The sequence below is a fragment of the Microcebus murinus genome, chromosome 11 (genome assembly GCF_040939455.1).
Source record: "Microcebus murinus isolate Inina chromosome 11, M.murinus_Inina_mat1.0, whole genome shotgun sequence".
Lineage (NCBI taxonomy): Eukaryota > Metazoa > Chordata > Mammalia > Primates > Cheirogaleidae > Microcebus > Microcebus murinus.
Window position 1 is genome coordinate 8,167,291 of NC_134114.1, and position 23,718 is coordinate 8,191,008.

Genomic DNA, 23,718 nt, shown 5'->3' on the forward strand with positions numbered 1-23,718 from the left:
TCAGGAATAAACATCCAGGTGGGTTTTCTGGCTCTTTTCCTCTCAGCCCAGGGAGTGCAAAGCATTGCTCTGCCAGCCCCCAGCCCATTCTCATCAACACACCCGTGAGGGTGAGAGACAGGAATGCACGACAATTTGGCAGAGCACTTTGAAAATGCAGACATAAGAGTGCTGGCAGTTAGTCAGAATGCAGACTTAGCGTTTGACTACAGAATGGAACAGAAAGAAGAAAAAAATACATAGTGAGTAGGAAGGGCCAGGATTAGGGGCTCTCAGGGAGGTGTAGTATACCTGTGAAGGAAGAAGCAAAAAGATATTCATGGTCCCCAATGAAGCACGAGAGCATATAGAGTGTTGCTCTGCACACCCGCGTGACTGCAGGCAGTTGTCCTGCATTTGCTGCTCGTGCCAAGCACAAGAGATCGGCAGTGAATGCCAGCGTGTGCACACACTCTTGTAGTATAGACAAATGCACATGAATAAGCACTTAAAGTTCTATCCTCTGGACCATGGTGAAAAACCAAGGTCCCATAAAGCCTTGGACTAATGGTTCTTACTCTTCATTTGATTCATGCCTTTGAGATCCCCATGAAAATATAACTAAGTATTTTGCCTTTGGGTTCAGTGCCTGTCTCTACCTCAAAACAGAGGCCAGGTCAGTAACTCAGTGTTGATTTAAGTTAATCAAATTCTGGGCAGTCACACTGACTAGTGGTCATGGACACTACTAGCTATCTGTGGATTCTGAATTCTAACAGGCTGGATTCACAGCCAGCTGCACAATTCTAGTGGCCGACATGGACATTCATGGGCTATCTCAGGGGCTGGCACACTTTTTCTGTGAGGGGTCAGGTCATAAATATTCTTGGCTTTGAGGGCCACATAGTCTCAGTTGTACCTACCCAACTCTGCAATGGAGCATGAAAAGAGTCATAAAGGTAATACATAAATGCACAGGTGTGGCTGTGTCCCAATCAAATGTTATTTGCAAAAAACAGGTGATGGGTGGGAGTTGGCCAGTGGGTGGGCCAGTTTGTGGACCCCTGGTCCATGTGAATGGTGACTCCCGGTGTTGTCCAGGATACAACCATTTACAAGCACTTCACCGTGATGACAACACTGAAGCTGAACAGGGGGGTGGTGGCCCGGAGACCCACTGACGAGAACACAGCATCTGAACAAAGATGCCTTTGAAATAAGACGGCCTTTGAGATAGAAAGTGAGCAGCTGGGTAGATGGGTCAGGTTACGGTTGGATTTGAGAGCCATAGTAAATGGATATCGTGAGGACCTGCATTTCCTAATGAAATTATGGGATGCCAATACAACAGGTGGATAAAATGGCAGCTATTTTCCTGGGTGTTCACATTTGTCATTTAGACCAAATAAATTTAAGGTTTTATTCACCCATGCATTTGAGGGCAACAGTAACAGTCACTCTTATTGCTCTTATTACCGAGATGGAATTCAACTTTGGCTGTGTGTGAAAATGGATTAGTTATATCAAGGATTTTAAAGAGAAAAAATATAGAGTTCTTATAAATTCTAATTTTTTTCTCTATGAAAGATTAGCTACATTGAAATAACATTTTCTTCTACTAAAATAAATGGATGCTAAATAATTTCACAATTTATGATAGTACCATGCTGTACATGTACAGGCACATCTCATTTTATTGTACTTCATTCTGTACAAATTGTGTTTTGCAGGTGTTGTGCTTTTTACAAATGAAGGTTTGGGCCACCTTTCATCAAGCTAGTCTGTCGGTGCCACTTTTCCAACAGCATGTGCTGACTTCATGTTTCTGCGTCACATTTTGGTAATTCTAACAGCATTTCAAACTTTTTCATTATTATTATATCTGCTCTGGTGATCTGTGGTCAATGGTCTTTGATGTTACTGTTGCAATGTTTTGGTGTGCCACGAACCCACCCACATAAGACAGCAACCTTGATACGTGTTGTGCATTCTCACTTCTGCACTATTCCTCCTTCTCTCTCCCTCTCCTCAGGCCTTTCTATTCCCTGAGACACAATAATACTGAAATTAGACCAATTGATAACCCTGCGATGGTCTTTAAGTGTTTAAGTGAAAGAAGGGGTTGCACTTCTCTCACTTTGAATCAAAAGCTAAAAACGATTAAGCTTAGTGAAGAAGGCATGTCAATAGCAGAGAAAGGCTGAAAGCTAGATGTCTTGTGTCAAATAGTTAGCCAAATTGTAAATGCAAAGGAAAAGTTCTTGAAGGAAATTAAAATTGCTACTCCAATGAACATATGAATAATAAGAAAGCAAAACAAGCTTATTGCTGATGTGGAGAAAGTTTGAGTGGTCTGGATAGAAGACCAAACCAGCCACAACATTCCCTTCAGCCAAAGCCTGGTCTCTAGACCAAGGACCTAACTTCCTTCAATTCTGTGAATGCTGAGAGGGTGAGGAAGAAAAGGCTGAAGTCTGAAGCTAGTAGAGGTTAGCTCATGAAGTTTAAGGAAAGACGTCTCCACAACATATTAGCAACAGTGCAAGATGAAGCAGCAAGTGCTGACGCAGAAGCTGCAGCAAGTTACCCAGGAAACCTGGCAAAGATAACTGATGAAAGTGGCTACACACAACAACAGATTTTCAATGCAGATGAAACAGCCTTCTACAGGAAGAAGATGCCATCTAGGAATTTCATAGCTAGAGAGGAGAAGTCAATGCGTGACTTCAAAGCTTCAAATGGCAGGCTGACTCTCTTGGTAGTAGGCTAATGCAGCCAGTGATTTTAAGTTGAAGCCAGTGCTTTTTGGTACTAAAAATCAAACCAAAAATCCTAGGGCCCTTAAGAATTATGCTAAATCTACTCTGCCTGTGCTCTGGAAATGAAATGACAAAGCCTGGATGACAGTACATCTGCTTACAGCATGGTTTACTGAACATTTTAAGCCTACTGTGGAGGTCTACTGATCAGAAAGAAAAAGATTCCTTTCAAAATATTAATATTACTGCTCACGGACAGTGTACGTGGTCACCCAAGAACTCTGATGAAAATGTGCGAAGAGATTAATGTTGTTGTCATGCTTGTTAACACAACATCCATTCTGTAGCACATGGATCAAGGAATAATTTTGACTTACTCAAGTCTTATTATTTAAGAAACACATTTCACATGGCAATAGCCACCATCTATAGTGATTCCTCTGATGCATCTGGGCAAACAACATTGAAAATCTTCTGGAAAAAATTCACCATTCCAGATGCCATTAGGACCATTTGTGATTCACGGGAAGAGGTCAAAATATCAACACTAATAGGAGTCTGGAAGAAGTCGATTCTGACCTCATGAGTGACTTTGAGGGTTTTATGTCTAAAGTGGAGGAAATAACTACAGATGTGGTGGAAACAGCAAGAGAACTAGAATTAGAAGTGGAGCCTGAAGATGTGACTGAATTACTGCTATATTATCATAAAACTTGAATGGATCAAGAGTTGCTTCTTAGGATGACTAAAGAAAGTGGTTTCTTTAGATGGAATATACCCCAGGTGAAGATACTGTAAACACTGCTGAAATGACAACAAAGAATTTAGAATGTCACGTAAACTTAGGGTTTGCAAGGATTGACTGCAATTTTGAAAGAAGTTCTACTGTGGATAAAATGCTACCAAATGGCACTCCATGCTATAGAGAAATCTTTTGTGAAAGGAAGAGTCAATTGATGTAGCAAACTTCATTGTTGTCTTATTTTCAGAAATTGTCACAGCCTTCAGCAACCACCACCCTGATCAGTCAGAAGACATCAACATCAAGGCAGACCCTCCTCCAGCAAAGAGATTATGACTTGCTGAAGGATCACACGATTGTTAGGAATTTTTAGCAATAAAATATCTTAAATGTAGGTATGTATATAGTTTTTGTTAGACATAGTGCTATTGCACATTTAATAGACTACATACAGTACAGTGTAAACACAACTTTTATATGCACTGGGAAACCAAAGAATTCGTGTGACTCAATTTATTGAAATATTTGCTTTATTGCAGTAGTGTGGATCTAAACCTACAATGTCTCTGAAGTATGCCTGTATTTCCTTTGACTTATAAACAGAGAATTTTAGATCTTTTCGTGAATACAGATTATGTACATTTTATTCTTATATAATCAATCCTGAACAAAGATTAAATGCTATGTTTCATTGTATTTTTGTTAGCTAGACATTTGTTCATGACAATAGTCAAACAATTCTAGAGGAACATATATTAATATTCAGGTAGTGATAGTGCAGTTGAAACATATTTAGTATGCAAAAATTCCTCTGACACCGTGTAGTTTTTTGTTTCTACCTCTGGCTTAGTTACAAAATAGAAACAGACTGTGAATGTGTAATGAATAGCATGTTTTAACCACTCAATTAAAATGCCAATACATCACAGTGTTATACTAACATGTGAAGGTCAAAGAAACATTGCTTTCTTTTTAGACTTTAATTTTGATCCATTTACTAGACTGGTGCCATAGAAACTTCTACTTGAAAACCTGTAACTATTGATTGAAGGACTTAAACAATTGAGTGTTTCTAATGTGACAAGTGATTATAACCCAAGCCACAATACACAATTCTTTACTGACAGTAACAGTTGAAACTGTTAATGGCTTTTCTGTCTTATGACAAAATACAGTGACACATTCAACACTATTTTCTATATAACTGTTAAAATTGTAAAAAAACAAATGTATTCTTGAAACAGATGCATACCATCAAATGTCCTTAAGGAGTGTTTAAAATGATGTGCAAAGAATAAGTCATTAAGACTTCAAAATGGTAAGTATAAGACTCTTACAAGAGTTAATAACAATTACACAGCCTCCGATCTTCACTAGAGCTGTCAAATCAGGGGTGGCTGAAGGTTTCAGTTGGTGCAATTCACTGAGGCTGTTCACCTCCACCATGCCGGCAGCAGGATCCCGAAGCGCCAGCCCCAGTGGTTGTGTTCCCCAGACAGTGAGTTGTGTGGTTCCAATAGACTGTGGTCGGCAACTTGCCAGTCTAACTCATTAACATCACTGCATACTTCAACTTGTGTATATTCAGAAATAAAATGTGTAAATATCTAAAATGGAGGATCTACCTGGATACGTTTCTTCTGTCCGTGTTTTCCCGTGCTAATTAAAAATCAGCTTTGAACCAAACTTATTTCTGAAAATAAGTTTTTAAGGACAATTTAGGGTGGACAGATTTGCACACATTTTATAAATGAACTAGGGTACATTGATATTCCTACCATCCTGAATGATTAAATTATCCCCATTTCCAAAAATTCTGTTTTCAATAAAGAATTTCTAGTTTCTTAGAACCTGCCTAGAAGTCCCTGGGAATCTTACTGCATACACACCTGATAAAATTGTGTGAAAAATGGGGATTTTCATGCTAAGATTTGGAGCAATTCTTCTGGATTCATTTTGTTTTAAGAGCAGTGAAAAGCAATAATAAAATTGAAGTGTAGGTAGGAGATGAGGATAAATGTTATAAAAACCTTGTTTTGATCCTCAAATTAGACAGTATATAAAAAAAAACAGATAAAGTACATGGAAGTGAGGATGAGACTGACTAAGCAGGAGAACTATAACTGGGAAGACGCTTAATTCCATCCAATTTAACACTTCTTATTAAACTCATACATCCGGGCTGTTGGCATTGGAAGAAAACGGAAAGCAACAATGAGACAAAATAAGTGACTGTTCCATAAAGAAATTTTCCATCAAATTAGAGGGCATTTATAAGATCATCTGCAGCGAAAGAAAATCTTCCCATTAACCATAATGAGGATTGCAGCAGACCTAACAGGACCATATTCTGGATTGGCAATGTGTATACATGTATTTCATAGATGGGTTCTTCAAATTGTCTTTTAATTGTGTTCACCAAATAATTTTCTTTGACCGTAGGATGGATTAAAGCATCTTTGCTCTTTAAGGCTCCTTTATTGATGCTTACTGCTATAGGGATGTTCATACTGTTGGAGGGAATTAATGCATGCCAAACCACTCCTCAAAGCTCTCCAGTCTTGTAATTCAGAGGAAATACTTTAATCTTTGAATGCCTCATGACTGTAGACAAATATATCAGATTGTTTTTGTGGACTATGGTTTCACTGTGTATGTAGGTGTGTATGCTTAAAAATCATTACCATATTAACTCTTAACGCTCAGAACAGGTAAGCACTTCAATTAGAGATGCCAAAGGTCTACTGAAGCTATATAATGAAGAAAACCATGTGGCTTCCTGACTATGTAGTACAACATTTTGTTGTAAGCAAAATATCATAAGATAAAATTCAAGTCAACAATGTACGCTGTGCAATTATTACAGAAGTCCAGTGAGGCTTCTCTGCTTGATATAAGAAAATATTCAAATCCAAATGCTGAACTGTTGACTGAACCTTTTGTAAGTCTCAGGGTGCTTAAACAGAAACCCTGCGTCTTCTATAATACAGTGGTAATATCCGGAATTAAGTGAAATTATGAGATAGAATTACCAAGTCAACAAGTCTTATCTCTTTTTATTCCATTTGCATTAACGTCCTCTTTCCTCACCACGAGACTCTCTGCCTGGGAAATTCCAATTCATTCTTTAAGACTTGGTTTTCACTTCTCCCAGGAAGCATATTGTGACAGCCCCTCCCTTAGTTTTAGAACGTAAAGTATAGGCATAGTGACTTGTTAAATTAGGTAATTTGCACCAAAGCTCGTAGCTAGTAAGGGAGGCTACTAGATTAGAACCAAGTTCTGACTTCGTCACCCTCTGTCTTCTCCCCCATCTGTTCTGCACGATGACTTGCTATGTCCTGGTGGCTCCTGCGATGTGGGTAAGGTGGCCCTCACTTGGTGCAGAACTAAAGGGGCATAGAGCCAGAGGATGTGGAGGCATCATCATGTGCACTTCCAACCACAGAGGAATGACAACAACAAAACACCTTCATGTATGTAGGTCAAGCTAGCCTCTCTTCCAAGAAACACCAGCATGCGTGCTGGATTCTCAAGTCCCCCTTAACAATGCTGCAGTAGTTGCCAGTCCCCAAGACAGGAGTTATTTATCAGATCAAAATTAGCAAGAAAATCAGCTTTCATTGTGTGGTGGGAAGACTGGAAACCACTTGCCATTTTTCTTCTTTTGATTATCAGAGACATACGCTTTTCAGCGACATTCAGTGGTATTACCCACAAGCAGGAGACGACAGACACACTCAGAATCAATCACACCAACACAGAGACACGCAGTAGTGCCAACACTGATCCAACAGATGGGAAGTCACCCGTTAACTTACTTATCTCCCTTGCTTTTGGAGATGCCAACCAACTTCTCGATGCCGCCGGCATCCCGTAAGGCCTTGGCGTTCTCCATGTTCTTGGTGATCACTTCATGCAGGGTGCAGCAGACGGCTGTCACGGTGTCATCCGACATGGCCTTGCTGGCGGCGTTGTTGCTGTTGTTCCCACCTGGGAGCCTGTGAACGAGGTCTCGCATGGCGTATTTGCCTTGGGGAAAGAAAACGAAGGGGAGACTTGAAAGGAGGCCACGATGGGAAGAGGGTGAGGGAGAGGTGGGTACAGGGGAGGAGAAGGGAATACAAGAGGCCACGTCTGTGCAATATGGTTTGTTTCCCAACAAACAAAGTTCTCCATTGGGTAATTCTAGACACACATAAAGAGAAAACAGTATTTCCTCAGGTTGGACACATGTGCTTTGGTGCTGGATTGATGATGTGGGATTGAATCACTGGTGAGTTATTTCATGCCTTTAAGTCTCATTTTTTTCCAATCTGTAAAGCAAGACACTAATGGTACCCACCTTACAAGGTTGTTGTGAAGAAAAAATGAGTAAATGTATAGAATGCATGTAACACACGGTGATTCATAAAGACACATGACTCAACAGTTGTTAGCTGTTATTAGTTTCCTACTTGATATTCGCAGAAGGTAAGAAAATGTATGGCAATTCTAACAGAGCCCCCAAAAATACTTTAATGGGAGCTATGCTGGGATCTGTGTTACTTTTTTTTTTTTTTTAACAAATAAGAGTCAAACCACAAATATGTGGAGAGCATGATCATATATGCGAGTGCTGAGTTCTGACACCCATAAAGAAAAGAGAAACACCACAAGCGGAAGAGATATATAACTAGGTGTCCTTTGAACCAGGGTAGACTGATGATCTGTTTGTCTCTCTGACAGGATTTTATTGTGTGGTTCTCCCATATAACATTTACTAATTTGACATGTTTTTGTGTGAAAAATAATAAAATAAAATCCGACTCTGCTTCCTTAATTCACTTTATCATTATTAATCTTGCTACTCCCAATGATAAAGGTACTTATAATGACAAATTTATGGAGTACTTTTAGTTTACAAAGCACTCTGGGCATTACCAATAACCCTGCAAGACAATTAACTTATCCCACCTGCAGCTTCTAATTCTGTTCCTTTAATTTACTTCTGGAAGTAAATGAGTGCCTATAGCAAAGTTGGCTGTTCTTAAATTTTTTCAGATGGAATTGGCAAGTGTCCAAAGTTAGAGCCCTTCCTTGTCTTCATTTCCCCAATAAGACATATTTAGCTAGCTTCTAAAAGCTACTTAACATATTTTACCTCCATACATACCTATAAATGATATCTTGTGCTGTTTAATTCTCTGCATAGTGCCTCGCAGTAGGAAAAGGAATCCAGTGGGAACAGGTGATGATATCTTAAATTCCAGGCAGTAATAAATAAAACACAGGCCCTTGTAATTTTGGTATCTGCTCTTATCCTATGTTTAGGTAACTTATTTTAGCTTGGACAGAAAATGCTAATGTTTAAATTACTGAAATAGAAGTGTCTTCATTCACTTGATGATAACTGAGGAAGTGTCTAACAAAAATAATTTGCCTGCAAACCCCAAATGTAGCATATTTCTTTTCTAATGACAGCGCCTAAAATAGTTTGGAGAGGAGAGAAGATAACTTGGTACATAGATAGTCCTCTGAGCAACTTGCTTTTATCCATCAATCATTAAATCAGACTCAACTCTTACTAAGAGTTTCCTTTTGTTAAGCCCAGCATGCTAGAGGTTCTATCAGTTCATTAACCCCTACAGACCTTTAGAATACAAATCTGAGTTCCATAGAAGTGAGAAGATGAATGGGTTCTTTTTTCCCTTTCTTCGTGAGGAAAGTGATGGAGATGGAGGAAGGGCAGAAAAGTTGGAAAATATTTCAATCATTGTACATATGGGGACATTTACACTCTTGACTGAGTATGGAATACTGGTTTGGTGACCTTGGACATTGTCAAGGTTGAAACCAAAAGTGAGGAGACGGAGAGGTTATGGCTGCAGCATCTTTTAGTTTTCATTACTATGATATCCTTTTAAAAATTACGTCAGATAAATACGAACATACGATTTTATCTTACATGGCTTCCCAATCTATGAGCCCCGAATGAAAAACAGGGGTCTTTGAAATGCACAGGTGGCAGAGACAGCCACCCCCTGCAGAGCAGCCTCTTCTACTCACCCTAGTGTGCTGTACAAACACTACCATTTTCCATGTGCCCCAACATATTGAAAAGATCAAGAGTCAGTATTATATTTAATCTATCACAAGCTTACTGGTAAGGAAACTCATTGAAATGATTTTACTTCTAATATTTCCAATACAGTTCACTGACATTTTACCAGGCAATTGGGGATTTTTCATTTAGTCTATTTATCAGTCTACCTGGAGGGATACATTTTATTCTACATTTTTGACCATCCAAGTGGAGAAACAAATCAGGTAAAATTATTCCATAGGGAGGAAGACCTCTGGGCAAAGTTTGTTAATTATTTTGAGGGCATACAATTTTGTTTAGCCTTTGATTATATGCAGAGAAAAGCTGTCTTCTCACACTGAAATTTGAATCCTATCTTCATAGGAACTTTGGGTAGCAAGAAAAGCTTTTTAGCTCTTTCTGGTATGCAGAAACTTTGAAGCTAATTGGGGAAAAAAAAAGAAAATACAGAACATATGATATTTACAGTGCAAGTGACCTTGTCTTGCATATTTATAACAGCGGCTCAGGGAAGAGAGAAATTAGATTGGACTGGGTTTTTATGGAAGGCTTGATACAGGAGGTGGTCTTTTAGGATTTGTTCTATAGATCAGGGCAATGACAAAATCAAGTTGATATTTTACAAGAGAATCCTGGTGTATTAAGAAGGAGGATTTCCTCTATGAAAAACAGCACTGGGATTTCTCAAAGAACTAAAAGTAGATCTACCATTTGATCCAGCAATCCCACTACTGGGTATCCAACAAAAGAAATCATTTAATGAAAAAGGTACCTGTACCTGAATGTTTATCACAGCACAATTCACAATTGTGAAGATACGGAATTAACCTAAGTGCCCATCAAGCAATGAGTAGATAAAGAAAATGTGGTGTGTATATATGTGTGTGTGTGTGTAAACACACACACACACACACACACACACAGACACACACCACAGAGTACTATTCAGCCATAGAAAGGAATGAAATAATGTCTTTTGCAGCAATTCAGAAGGAAATGGAGACTATTATCTATCCTATGTGAAGTATTTCAAGAATGGAAAAACAAATACTACATGTTCTCACTTATAAGTGGGAGTTGAACGAGGGATATATATATATATATATATATATATATATATATATATATATATATATATAGTCACACAGTGGTATGATAGACATTGTAAACTAAGAAGTGGGGAGGTTGGGGAGGAATAAAAATCTATTGGGTACAATGTACACTATTCTGGTGATGGATACAGTGAAAGCCCTAACTTCAGCAGTATACAATTCATCCATGTAACAAAAAACTTGTGTCCCCTACATCTGTTGAAATAAGAAAAAGAAGGAAGTTTTCAGAACAGTAAAATTAAAAGTGGGAGAAACTAGTAGTCTTTTTCTTGACAATAAAATTTCCTCCCTCTGAACTTCTACTGAAATTATAAGCACTATAACTCAAGGGATCCCATGCTTCTAACTGCTCCATGTCCCCAGTTTTCTCTTCTACCTAAGTTTCTTAACACTTGAAAGAGCTAAAAATCTCTTCCTGCTACCCAAAGGGAGGAATTCTGGCCCCCTCTTTCCATCTCCCTGTCAGACTTTTGGGTCCTTGAAGTCCTCAGACTCCTCCTGAGGACCCTCAGAAATCTCAATTTCTTCAGAGGTAAAAGAAGTTAACTCCCTTTTGGGGTCTCAGTGGCAATAAGAAGAAACTGCAAGGTGGGTGGTCCAAACTTTCATTTCACAGCTTAATGCCATCAAGGTGATCAAAAGGTGTTCTTTTCTTTTTAGAGAGAGACATGGATGTAGGTAGGGTTCTAGGGCTAAGAAGGGAAGTGGATGGACCACCAGGTGGAGACTGTCTCCTTAGGAACCCGGAGGAGGAATGAACCTGTTGGTAGGTCTGCACGAGCCCAGGGACACAAAGTGCACCTAAAGCTCAGCAGTGGCCTTGTGGTGCACTGGGGCCCTCTGCGGATGGAGAGGAGGATACAGGAGCATGTGCCTCACCATGGGGCTGAGCCTGGCCCCAAGGCGGAAGAGGAGCCTGTCTTAGAATGAACCACCCAGGCTGGCACAGGTGCAGGCCCCAGCAACCCCTGCATATGGATGGCCACTTCCCTTTCTTCTGGATTTTATTTGGTTTAAGAATAAGCAAAAGATATGACACGAGCTGAAAGTCATGGAGTGATTCGTGATGGTCACACCATTTGGCAGGCAGCTGTAGTATTTCAGGACCAAGACAACTGGGACTTCTGAGAAAAACACATGACGCGCTATCATGGAATTATATCTTCTAAAAGAAAAGCACGTTGCTATCTCAGATGAAAGTAAAACAAAACACAACTCAACCACCACCACCACCACCACCACCACCACCACCACCACCACCACCACCACCACCACTAACAACAAGCAGATCATTCTGTCTTGCTAAAGCTCCCAATAGAAATGGATCCTTGGGCCATTCCTTCTAAGTTACTTACTTAATCTCTAATGAAAGAGACTTTATCTCTGATTTGTAATTCTGATATGAGGCAACCATTAGAGATATTGTAACTATGTGGAAAAACTACATGTTTCCATCAATGATGGACTAATTTTGCTATCCTGTGTGTGTGTTTCCTCCAAATACCTGTATTTAGTATTTGGTGAACCAGTTTTCTAAATGCAGACTGTCTTGAACAATCAGCAGGTAAAAATTATTTTCATTTTATAATGCTCTTTCTAGGAGTCTTCTGTTAGGAATTGTTGGGCACCCAAGTACCTGATGGACTCACTCAACAGACCTAATAAACCGTGTTGCCCTGCAAAGGAACTCCTTGCAGTGCTCTTGGGCAGAGGGGAGCTGGCCAGGATTTCATGATGGGCTTGCAGAGCTCTGCTCCTCTTTCTGTATTGTGTTTGTCCGTGGATGCTTCTATTTCTGGTACTGATGTGCACATGACCACTTAGTTTCCCCATTGGTGGCAGGAATATTGAGTGGTGGTTTAAAATCTAATCACCTGTGCCCTGTAAGGCAGCAGACAACAGGAAAGTTGCCAGAGTCCCTTGTGATCACACATCTCTTTTGATCATTGATAGAGTCCTCTGTGCAGCTGGTCTTTGCTGTGTACCAGTATAAACTAAAATGTCTCAAATGGATTAGAGACAAGTTTTTTTGTTTTGTTTTTTTAATGTTCAGCTGAAATAGAGAGCAACCCTGGATTGGGAACACTACAACTTCTTTGTTTTTGAGATCTTAGTACTTCTTTGGCCTCCCTGTTTTCTGGAGTTGCTGAAACTGACCTGTGAGTTTTTACAGAGATGCTCTGAATTTACCCTTGTCAAAAAAACTCTCTTACTGTGGTAAAATACACGTTACATAAAATTTACCATCTTATCTATTTTTAAGCGTATAGCTCAGTAATATTAAGTATATTCATATTATTGTATAACCACCACCACCATCCATCTCCAGAACTCTTTACATCTTACAAGACTGAAACTTTATACCTTTTAACTTCCCAACCCTCTGCCCAGCCCCCGAAAACCTTTATTCTATTTTCTGTCTCTATGTATTTGACAAGTCCAGGTACCTCATAGAAGTGGCATCATACACTATTTGTCTTTCATGACTGGATTATTTTACCTAGCGTGATGTCCTCAAGGTTCATCCATATTGTAGTATATGTCAGAACTTCCTTTCTTTTTAAGGGTAAATAATATGCCATTGCATGTGTATACCGCAATTTGCCTATCCATTTATCTGTTGATGGGCAATTGAGTTGATTCTTCATTTTACCTATTGTGAATAATGTTGCTTTGAGTTTGGATGTGCAAATATCCATTCACTTGCAATCTACTTGTGTCTTTGGATCTAAAAGTGAGTCTCTTGTAGGCAACATATAGTTGGATCATGTTTTTTTCATGCATTCTGTCAACTGTTTTGACCAGAGAGTTTATTTATTTATGTAAGTAATTACTAATGAGAAGGAACTTACTTCTGCCATTTTGCTGTTTGCTTTATATATGCCTTACAGCTTTTTTTATTTCTGCATTACTGTATCTTTTGTGTTCAGTTGTTTTTTCTTTTTGTGGTAAAATGTCTGAATTCCCTTCTCACTTTCTTTTGCATATATACTTTATTATATTATAATAGTTGTAGTTATACCACAAATATTAAAGTACTATAAATATAATATAATAAATGTTATAATATAATAAATACCACATAAAGTACTATTTTCTTTGTTCTTACCATGGAGATTACATTTCACATTCTAAAATTCTGACATTATAATTAGAATTTATATCAGGCTAACTTGAGTAACATACAAACACCCTGCTCATTTATAGTTCTATACCTCCCCTTTCAGTTGCTGATGCCACAAAATTACATCTTTGTACATTGTGTGTCCAAAAATAAAACTGATATTTATTTTTAATGCATTAGTTTCTTAAATTCTACAGAAAACAAAATGTGGAGTTACACACCAAAGTTATAATAATACTAGTTTGTAGACTAGTAATTGTTTCTTTCTTAAATGTGTTAGTCTCTGGAATTATGTAGAAAACAAAAAGTTGAGTTATAAACCATTGTTACAATAATAGCTTTAATAATTGCCCATGTATTTATCTTTACTGTGATGTTTATTTCTTCTTATAACTTTGAATTACCATCTAGTGTCCTTTCCTTTCAACCTGCAGGACTCCCTTTAGTGGTAATGAACTTTTGTTTATCTGGGAATGTCTTAATTTCTCTCTCCTTTCTGAAGGACATTATGCTAGATACAGGATTCTTGGTTCACAGGTTTGTTTGTTTTTTTCCTTTTAGCGCTGTGAATATATCAGCCCACTGTCTTCTGGTCTCCAAATGTTTTAATAAAAAGTTGGCTAGTAATCTCACTGAGGATCTCATGTATGTGATAAGCTGCTCCTTTCTTGGGGCTTTCAAGATTCTCTACCTTTTTCTCTCCACAACTTGATTGTAATGTATTTCAGCATGAGTCTGTTTGAGTTTATCCTACTTGGCTTTCATTGAGCTTCTTGTATCTTTATATTCATCTCTTTTATCAAATTAGCTAAGTTTTCTTTTCAGCCATTGTTTTCTCTAGTAATCTCTTTTCTCTTTTTTTTTTGTAGTTTTTTTAATCCTTCTGAGTCACTTGTAGTGTGTATGTTGGTCCACTTGATGGTGTGTTCCACAGATCTCTTAGACTCTGCTCCTTTTCTTCACTCTTTTTCTGTTCTTCAGACTCCATAATTATTAAAAATAAAAGATTTTAAAAATATATAATTTCAGTCTTCCTACATTCAAGTTTGTTGATTCTTTCTTCTGCCACCTCAATTCTGTCTTTGAATTCCTTTAGTAAATTTTGCATTTCAGTTATTGTATTTTTCAGCTATAGAATTTCTTTTTCATTTTCCATCTTTATGATATTTCCATTTTGTTCAAACATCTTTTTCTTGGCTTTCTCCATATCTTCCTTTATCTCCATATCTCCATATCTTCCCTCCATATATTCCTTTGAATATCTTTAAGATAGTTGTTTTAAAGTCTTTGTCTAGTAGGGCTACCATCCCACCTTTTCAAGGGACAGTTTCTGTTGGTTTATTTTTTCCTTTGAATTGGCCATAGTTCCTTGTTTCTTTGTATACCTTATATTTGTATTGTTTTGTTGAAACATAAAATATGAATCTAATAATGTGGTAATATGGAAATCAGATTCTTTTCCTTCCTCAGGGTTTGCTTTTTTTGTTTGCTTTTGTTTTGTTTTCAATTGTTGTAGGCTGTCTCTGTGCTGAGGATCAGCCTGAAGTATACACTAAAAAATCTTCTCAGACTTTTTCTGAGCTGAGCCTTTCTCTGGGCATGCACAATGACTTTCTAATTTCCCCTGAATATGTAATGCTTTTGGATGTCCTACTCTGTAAAGACTGGCTCCCAAAAGGGAAAAAGAGAAAAATTAAGTGGATGGCAAGGGGAGGGTGCCAGCCCATTAAGTCCTCTGTAAATAACTTCAGCCAGCGAGAGAGGGGCTTGCAACTATGGGTGTGTGTGTGTGTGTGTGTGTGTGTGCATGCACATGCAACAATGGTTGCATCTCTGAGATTGATCAGAGGCAGCAATCAGTAAAACACACAGATCCCCAATATCTAGAGGACAGGGTCCTTTGTGCCAACTATAGCTTCTATCAGGTGCACATTAGCTGCTCCAGGAATATATGCACAGGGCTGAGGGGTGGGGGATGGGGGATGGGCATCTGCTGTGAACTAAGAGCTGAAATTGACCAAGATTAACTACAATTTATTGTCTAAGTCTTCCCCCTGGAAGTTGCAAGCCTTCAATAGAGTCCAGAGTTCCAAAACAGTTACATCAGATTCTGCTAGTGTTATTGTTGTCTAGGTGGGGAGACAGATTCCTGGTGCTTACTCCTCCATCACCCTAGAATCCTGTCCCGTCTCTGAATTTACTTTTGATCAATAGTTGAAGATGGAAAAGTAAGGGGGTGATTTTTGTGTGATTGGATGTCCGTATGTAAGTTATGAAGGGCTTTTCTCCACTTGGAAATGAAAGGTTACCAGTCTTTGACAATGCTTAAAACTCTATCTGTAGTGTGGATGGAACATTTTATCTCTCCTTTCTCTTTTGGGAAATGTTTGGAGTTTAATTTATCATAAAATCTGTCATTTGTGCATTATAAGGGTATCTAATTTAAATAAACATTCTACGATCAAAGGGAGAAACATATGTAAAAAGTCTATAGTTTAAAACTGGTTTATATGGCTTATAGACCAAACTGGTGAAGCATTCAAAACGATATTGCTTAATGGAAAAGTTTGAATGGTTGTTGACATGGGAACGGTCTCTTTGGCTTATCTAAACGTCTCTGACTTCTGGAAATATCTGAAAGGTTTTGAATGCATGTATTTTTTTCTTTTTAACATAAAATAGATGGACTACTACCCAGCGATAAAAAGGAATACTATATGCTACAACCTGAATAGATTTTATAACATTGTGCTAAGTGAAAAAAATCCAATCTCAAAAGGGTGCATACAGTAACATTCCACTTACATAACATTCTTGAAATAACCAAATTATAGAGATGGAGAATAAGTTAGTAGTTGCCAGGAGTTTGGGATAGTGGGGGAAAGTGTGACTAGGAAGAGGTAGTACAACAAATATTTTGGGTTGATGGAATAGTTCTGCATCTTCATGGCAATGATGGTTACACAAATCTACACATGTGACAAAATGACAATGCATTATACGTACATATTGTAATGCTAATTTCTTACTCTTAGTATTGTATTTTAGTTACTTACAATGTTGCTGTTGCTGGAAACTGGATGAAGGATAAATGGCACCTCTCTTTACTATCTTTGCAATATTCTGTGACTCTATAATTATTTTAAAGTGAAAAGTTAAAAATGAGAAAAGTCCCACAGAAATATAGAAATATGCCAGTTAACATGTGCTGACAAAAAGGTGTTAATAAATCTTAAAGCTTTTTGCCTGGTTCAACCCACAATGGACTATAAAAAATAGCATACATGAGATAAAGAGAAATCCAGTTACAAACTCCCCCTGAAGTCTCCAGCTTGCTCAAGAGTTTGATGGGATTCTTTATTATGTGTGTATAAACATTTTCGATATCAAGGGATTGGTATAACTTTATAACTTTACTATTCCCTGGATGAAATTGATAAATGGAGCTCCTGTTTGATTGCCTTAGGGAAACAAGTAAGCCCTTATATATAAAATTATGATAATAAAAGTAAAATATTTCTAATAAAAATACTCTTCAGAATGCTTTAAGTTTCTGGTCCTTTAAGAAAAAAATTGTCTTACAAAAACTTATGTCAAAGATAAACACAAAGAAGCTTAACAATGAATTAAATTCATGGCCTTGGTTACTAGATTAAAAAATTTGAAAAAAAGAAATACAAGTTGATGTTGGTTTAACAAAGACAGGGGGAAAATAGGCTAGGACACTGCAGGACCTTTAAGGACATCTTAAGAGGTTTCGGTATTTAACATATAAGGTATTATAGAAAGAGTTTATGTAGTATTTTTAGCTAAAGTAAATCCCTGCAAAAATTATACTGGTTTGGTAATTATAGGGTAAAAACAGAAATGTGTCTTTTCCCTGGATTTAACACATCGTAAATCTTTTGTTAGCATGAACTATTTTATATAAGATTAAGTATACTTCCTCTCTTTCTAAATATTAATAATATGAATTATTTAAATTTCTCATTCTGGTTTTATTAAGCAGATAAGCCCATATTATTTATTTAAAATTATAAAAAGGTTCAACTAGATTGAATTTTAGTAACTGATGTTTTATAAAGGGGTTGGTCTTCTTAATCCTATATAATTCTACAAAATCTCTTAACTGAGTTGTGTCATTTAACTTCTCTGAGTAAAATATTTAATGTCTTCTCTTTTTCAATAGAGCCTTAAAATATATTCTCTCTTTTTTTTTTTTTGAGATAAGGTTTCACTCTGTCACCCAGCCTGAAGTGCAGTGGCACAATCATAGCTCACAGCAGCCTCAAACTCCTGGACTCAAGGAATCCTCCTGCCTCAGCCTCTTGAGTAGCTGGAACTATAGGTGTGCACCACCACGCCCAGCTAATTTTTTTTTTATAAATGGGGTCTCGCTATGTTGACCAAGCTGGTCTTGAACTCCTGGCCTCAAGTGATTTCTTCGGCCTTAGCATCCCAAAGTGTACAGGTATGAACTACTATGCCTGGACTAATGTCATCTTTTTGAAAAAACACTGGTCACTGAAAACATGCACACACGTGCATACGCACATACACATATGCTTCAAATATTTGCAAAGGTACAAATGTCTTGGGCTTGTTAGTATGTCCATTAATGTTGCCACTTCATAAAATGTATAAACAATGTATCAGACTGGAAGAGGACGTACAATGTGAGTTTGTGAGTCACAGGCAACTTTCTTAGATCTCAGCTGATCTTGTAAAGCACACGCTGGTTTATGACATAGCTCTCAGGTACCTGTCTCCTGGCCTTCTCCATGTCAGCGAGGAAACAAAACTCAGTTACTTTGTTTCCAAGTTATAACTAATACGAGCAGTTGATGCTGTGTGTATTAGTTTTCTATTGCTGGTATAACAGATCACCATACATTTAGTGGCTACAAATATACAAATTTATTATCTTACAATTCTGCAGGTTAGAAGTACAGCATGAGTCTCACTGGGCTACAGTCAAAGTGTGGGCGGGGCTGCGCTCCAGGGGAGAATTGTTTTCTTGCCTTTTCCAGCTTCTAGGAAAGGCCACCTGCCTCCCTTGTCACAGAGCCCTCTTTCTCCATCTTTAAAACTAGCAGCAACGAGGGTTGAGTCCTCCTTATTCATGCCCCATCCCTCTGACGCTGTCGTTGCCTCTCTCACTGCTCCCTCTTCCACTTTTAAGGCCCTTTATAAATACACTGGGCCCATTCCAGGGTCTCCTCCCTGTCTCAAGGTCAGCTGACTAGCAATCTTAATTCCCTTTTGCATGTATGGTACACACTCTCGGGTTTTGGGGAGTAGGCTGTGGAGATCTTTGGGAAGGTCATCATTCTGCCTACCACACTATACTAGGCATAATAGTTGTAAAATAGTATGAATGTGTCTATAAGGTAATGGAATGTAGTTTTGCTTACCAGGGGAGAAAGGCTGTCTAGGATAAAAATGTCTGGCTGTGTGCTAATATGTGAAAGAAAATAATATAAAACATATTTGAGCAAGTTCAATAAGGTGTAGAAAGCTTCAGAAGGGGTGAACCTTATTTGCTTTGGTTTATAATGCCTACCAGCAATGAATTTGAAAACAACAGTGAAATGTGTTAAAAACTTTATAGAGTTTGCCTAATGTTGAAGACTTTACTTACAAGATAGAGAAAAGACTTGTGAATTCTTTACTGCAAATGTTACCTGAGTGGTGGAAAAATAAATAAATAAAATTAGAATTGAGTTTGCTCTCTGTTAAAAATGACAAAATGATCTCTGAGTGTATACTTTGTTTTCAGTAAGGAACTGTGAAGAATAGTCTGTGCCCAAATAGCAAAAGCTTCTTTTATCACCAAAATACTCCTACTTGACTCCTGTTAATTTTTGTTAATTTTTTCATGCTTTTGTTAATCTCTTAGCAAAATTTGCTCATTTGTGAGAAGGCTAGATTTTAATTTTTTAAATTAATACTTAGCAAAATAATCTTGCTTTTGAAAATGCTAGAGTTCCTAATAATTGCTGTTGTTTTGTTGCTGCTTTATTTTAACTATTGTCACTCTGAACCAAGCTGACGTTACATTTTGTCTTTAGCCACTCAATATTTATGCTCCTATCTTCCATTCTCTGGTAACTATTTTTTTATTTCAGCATATTATGGGGGTACAAATTTTAAGGTTGTGCCCTCCCCAACATACAAGTCTGAGCTTCAAGTGTGACCATCCCCCAGACAGTGCACATCTCACTCATTATGTATGTATATACCCGTCCCCTTCTCCCCCCTCCCACCTTCCCAATACCCAATAAATGTAATTCCTATGTGTCCACTTAGGTGCTGATCAGTTAATACCAATTTGCTTGTGAGTATATGTGGTGCTTGTTTTTCCATTCTTGGGATACTTCACTTGGTAATATGGGTTCCAGCTCTATCCAGGAAAATACAAGAGGTGCTACATCACCGTTGTTTCTTATAGCTGAATAGTACTCCATGGTATACATATACCACATTTTATTGGGAACTACTTTTGAAATTGCCTTCCATAAATCCATACCCCTTAGTCACACTAATAAAACTTTAAAAAACATCTTTTACACTTAAACTATCTTTTGGGTTTCCTCGAAAACTGCTAGGTGATACCAAAGATTTTTCTTACTCACTGTACGAGAAAAGGAAGGCTTCAAATAATTAGGAATATTCAGCATTCTATAGATTTTTATTTGGTTTGACACTATGGTGAGATCTGTCCTGTTCATCAAGAATCTAATACAAAAAGACCTGACAAGTGAAAAAAAGAGATGCTCAACCTCCACTTAATTATGACAAGTAAAATATTATCATTATGATTATGCTTCAGCAGTGATGAACCTTTCATTGTGGATAGAAGCATGCTCTGTTTCATGTTAAAGACAGTACAATAATTGTCAACAATTTTTAAAAAGAAAGATTCCATTTCTAGGTTTAAAAAAGGATTTTTAGTTGGTGGTAATCCTAATGCATTTGATGGCATAAATTAAAAGACTCTAGAGATAGATATTTCAATGTCCTCTCTGAATATGTATATGAATCTGTATATGGTGAGAGATAGGAGTCCTCTTTCATTCTTTTGCATGTGGTTATCCCATTTTTTTCCAGCACCATTTATTGAATAGGGCATCCACCTACCCTTTCCACGGGGCTCCAAATTCCTTGGGGTTTGATCTCTGAGGAAATCTTGCTCCTCCTTGTTCTGCTCTGTAATTTCTTCCCATGGAATCTCTTGCAGGTTCTCAGAGTTACACCTGGGCTATGTTTTTTGAGTTTTTGTTTGTTTGTTTTCATCTAAAACTTTTCCTTCTTCCTAAGATGATTTGTCAACCAATGTCTCTAGCTAGTCATCTTGCCTCCCCTTGTCATATTCTTCATGAAACTAAACTTGCCTCAACTTTGATATTAGTGTTTATAATGAGTGAATAGCCACAACTATTCAGCCTTATCACCAGCAGGTGGTTTCTGATTTTTTCTCACACTTGCCTAGAGACCCCTGCCAAAGCCATGGGTCAGTAATTGTGCCTGCCGGAAGACAACATCAAAATAGCCTGATTAAAGGATTTTAACAGGTACTCTACTCTTGACATTTGGCATGACAAAATAGGATCTTGGTCACAGGCACCCCTGTAAGCTGATATCATCACCACAAATGAACATTGCTCAGACTACCAAGGGATTGAGTTAGGATTTCCAGAACTTGCTAATGTCAGAAGCAGATAATTTTGGTAAAGTGGACTGCTTACTAATCTAAGATCAACAAAACAAGGATTAATTACCTCCATGAAACGAAATAAATTTAATTATGGTCAATGTTTTGTTTTGAATTGGACATGTGATAGAAGCTTGCTTTCTACTTCCTCTGTCTCTAATGCCTGATCTAATAGGTTATGATTATAAAAACTTGAATGAAACATTCTTTAAATAGAATATTATTCTATTTAATCCTTCAGAATTCATAAAAAATCTTTTAAAGTTTTTTAAACAGATGATAAGATAATAAATTATCAGGAAAAGCTAATAATAATAATTTCTAACATATGCTGTAAATAACCAACATACATTGATTGGTTTGGGTCTATACAGCAACTTAAAGCAATTGATAAATAATATACAAAGTACCTCTACTAATCAGTGTACTTTCTTTAACCAAAGGTTTATATGGTATTGATTGAGCTAGAACCTGCCTGCCTTCCTACCGTAATGTAATTTGAGTAAATCAAATCTGTAACCATGACCATGCTAGAGATGTTCCATTTAGAGGCAAATATAATTTAATTAGGCATGACAAGTGCATTAAAACACAAGTGCATTATTTCACATGTGGAGTTGATGTCTATGACATCCTCTCAAGACACTGACTTGGTTCATGCTGTGTGGCTTAAGGAATCTCACTCTACAGGCAGTGTGGCCAGGAGTACTGAAAACTTGGAGCTCAGAGAGATGGAATCATCTCTGAGTTACAGTGAAAGTTCTGGATGAATAATCCCAGTAGAAGAGCTAAAATGGAATAAAATATTTCTGCCACATCAAAGTGACCACAAATCAAAAGTTAACTCTCAATGATAACATATAGCTCTCATTTCGATAACCATGCAGAGGTCTTTGTGAATGAATCAACACTGCTTGCTATTCCTATGTCTATACAGCTGGTCAAATAAAAGAAAACATCAAATTAGTGGTCACGAATAAGAACTTGTTTACATTGGAAGTAGACAACTTTGAGAAACTGGACAGCTTACTAATCCAAGATCAACAATACAAGGATGAATCACCTAGACTAAGATCAGCTCAGGGAAACAAACCAAAAAAAGGGAAAAGCAAATAAAACACACTCTTTCTAGCTCTAGTCCCAAAGAATGAATCTTTGAGCCATTTCCTCATTTTCTAGAAGTTGCTGACTCCCAATCAACTTTATCTCTGCCATTTGCAATACCATTATGTGCCAATGGGACTACCTTGTCAGAAAACTGTTGTTTGCCCACCACGACCTGACTAAATGTAACCTTATATACCATGGTAATCTTGTACTTTTTTATTTTAAATTTGGAAGGCTGGTTATTCTTAAGTGCAGCTCCCTTGCAACAGTGTGTAAGTAAAACCCTTTCTCTTCTTGATGCTTTGTCTTTACGTATTCCTTTCATAGACTGGAAATGGCTGTGGCAACACCAGCCCTCTGTCTAAATCTCATCAGTGCTTCCTTCTCAGAATGAGATCTGTTCATCTTCACATGTGACCTTTGCTCTTGCTGGATTAGAATAAATAGATGCATTGATTTTTTTTAAATGAACCTACTTTAATGTATCTGCCTGTTGTTTAATTGCTTAGATATTTATTCAAAAAGAAAGAGAGAAAAAAGACATATTAAGAATGAATCATCTGTATCCAGGGAATCCAACGATCACTATGCGCAGATGATTGAGACAAATTCTAGAAGGCATACCAAAGTTCCTTATGCTTTTTCTAATAACCATGATTTATAAAACAAATACAGACTTATAGCACATATAAGAACCTATTTCACATGCCCGAATTAGTAAGCAGTTGGTCTGAGCAAATGGTTCAGAGAGTAACTCAACCCTCTGATAAGAAATAACATTGAATGAGCAGAATCTTACAGGTTTATGGACTATGGTATGCAGTTGCTTCAAGAGTTATTACGCCCAAATAAATAACCAATTCCATCTGTTTGGAAGACAAAAGGAATTGTATTTTTTGGCACCTTGAGGTCTAATCCAGAGGAATTCACTGAATTAGATTCTGAGAAATTCTCACACTGTTGAAATGTCAAGAACGAAGGAAATGAGTAGAAATATGAGATAGAAGGTGGCTAAGATATGCATATTTAACTAGTATAGGAATGATTCTAAAAATAAAAAACCACAGTTAATTAGCAGATTTGCTGAAGCACCTTT

The 23,718-nt window shown here is 37.5% G+C and overlaps 1 protein-coding gene across 3 annotated transcripts in view; it reads right to left on the minus strand.

Annotated features, from left to right (window-relative positions):
* The window catches only part of CTNND2 (catenin delta 2), an 862,752-nt gene that overhangs the window by 43,097 nt on the left and 795,937 nt on the right, over positions 1–23,718 (minus strand). For all 3 annotated transcript variants that reach the window (XM_076007934.1, XM_076007935.1, XM_012790278.3), the window contains one exon: positions 7,302–7,512. In XM_076007934.1, coding sequence (XP_075864049.1) covers positions 7,302–7,512 — 211 coding nt within the window. The remainder of the gene's footprint in view (positions 1–7,301; positions 7,513–23,718) is intronic.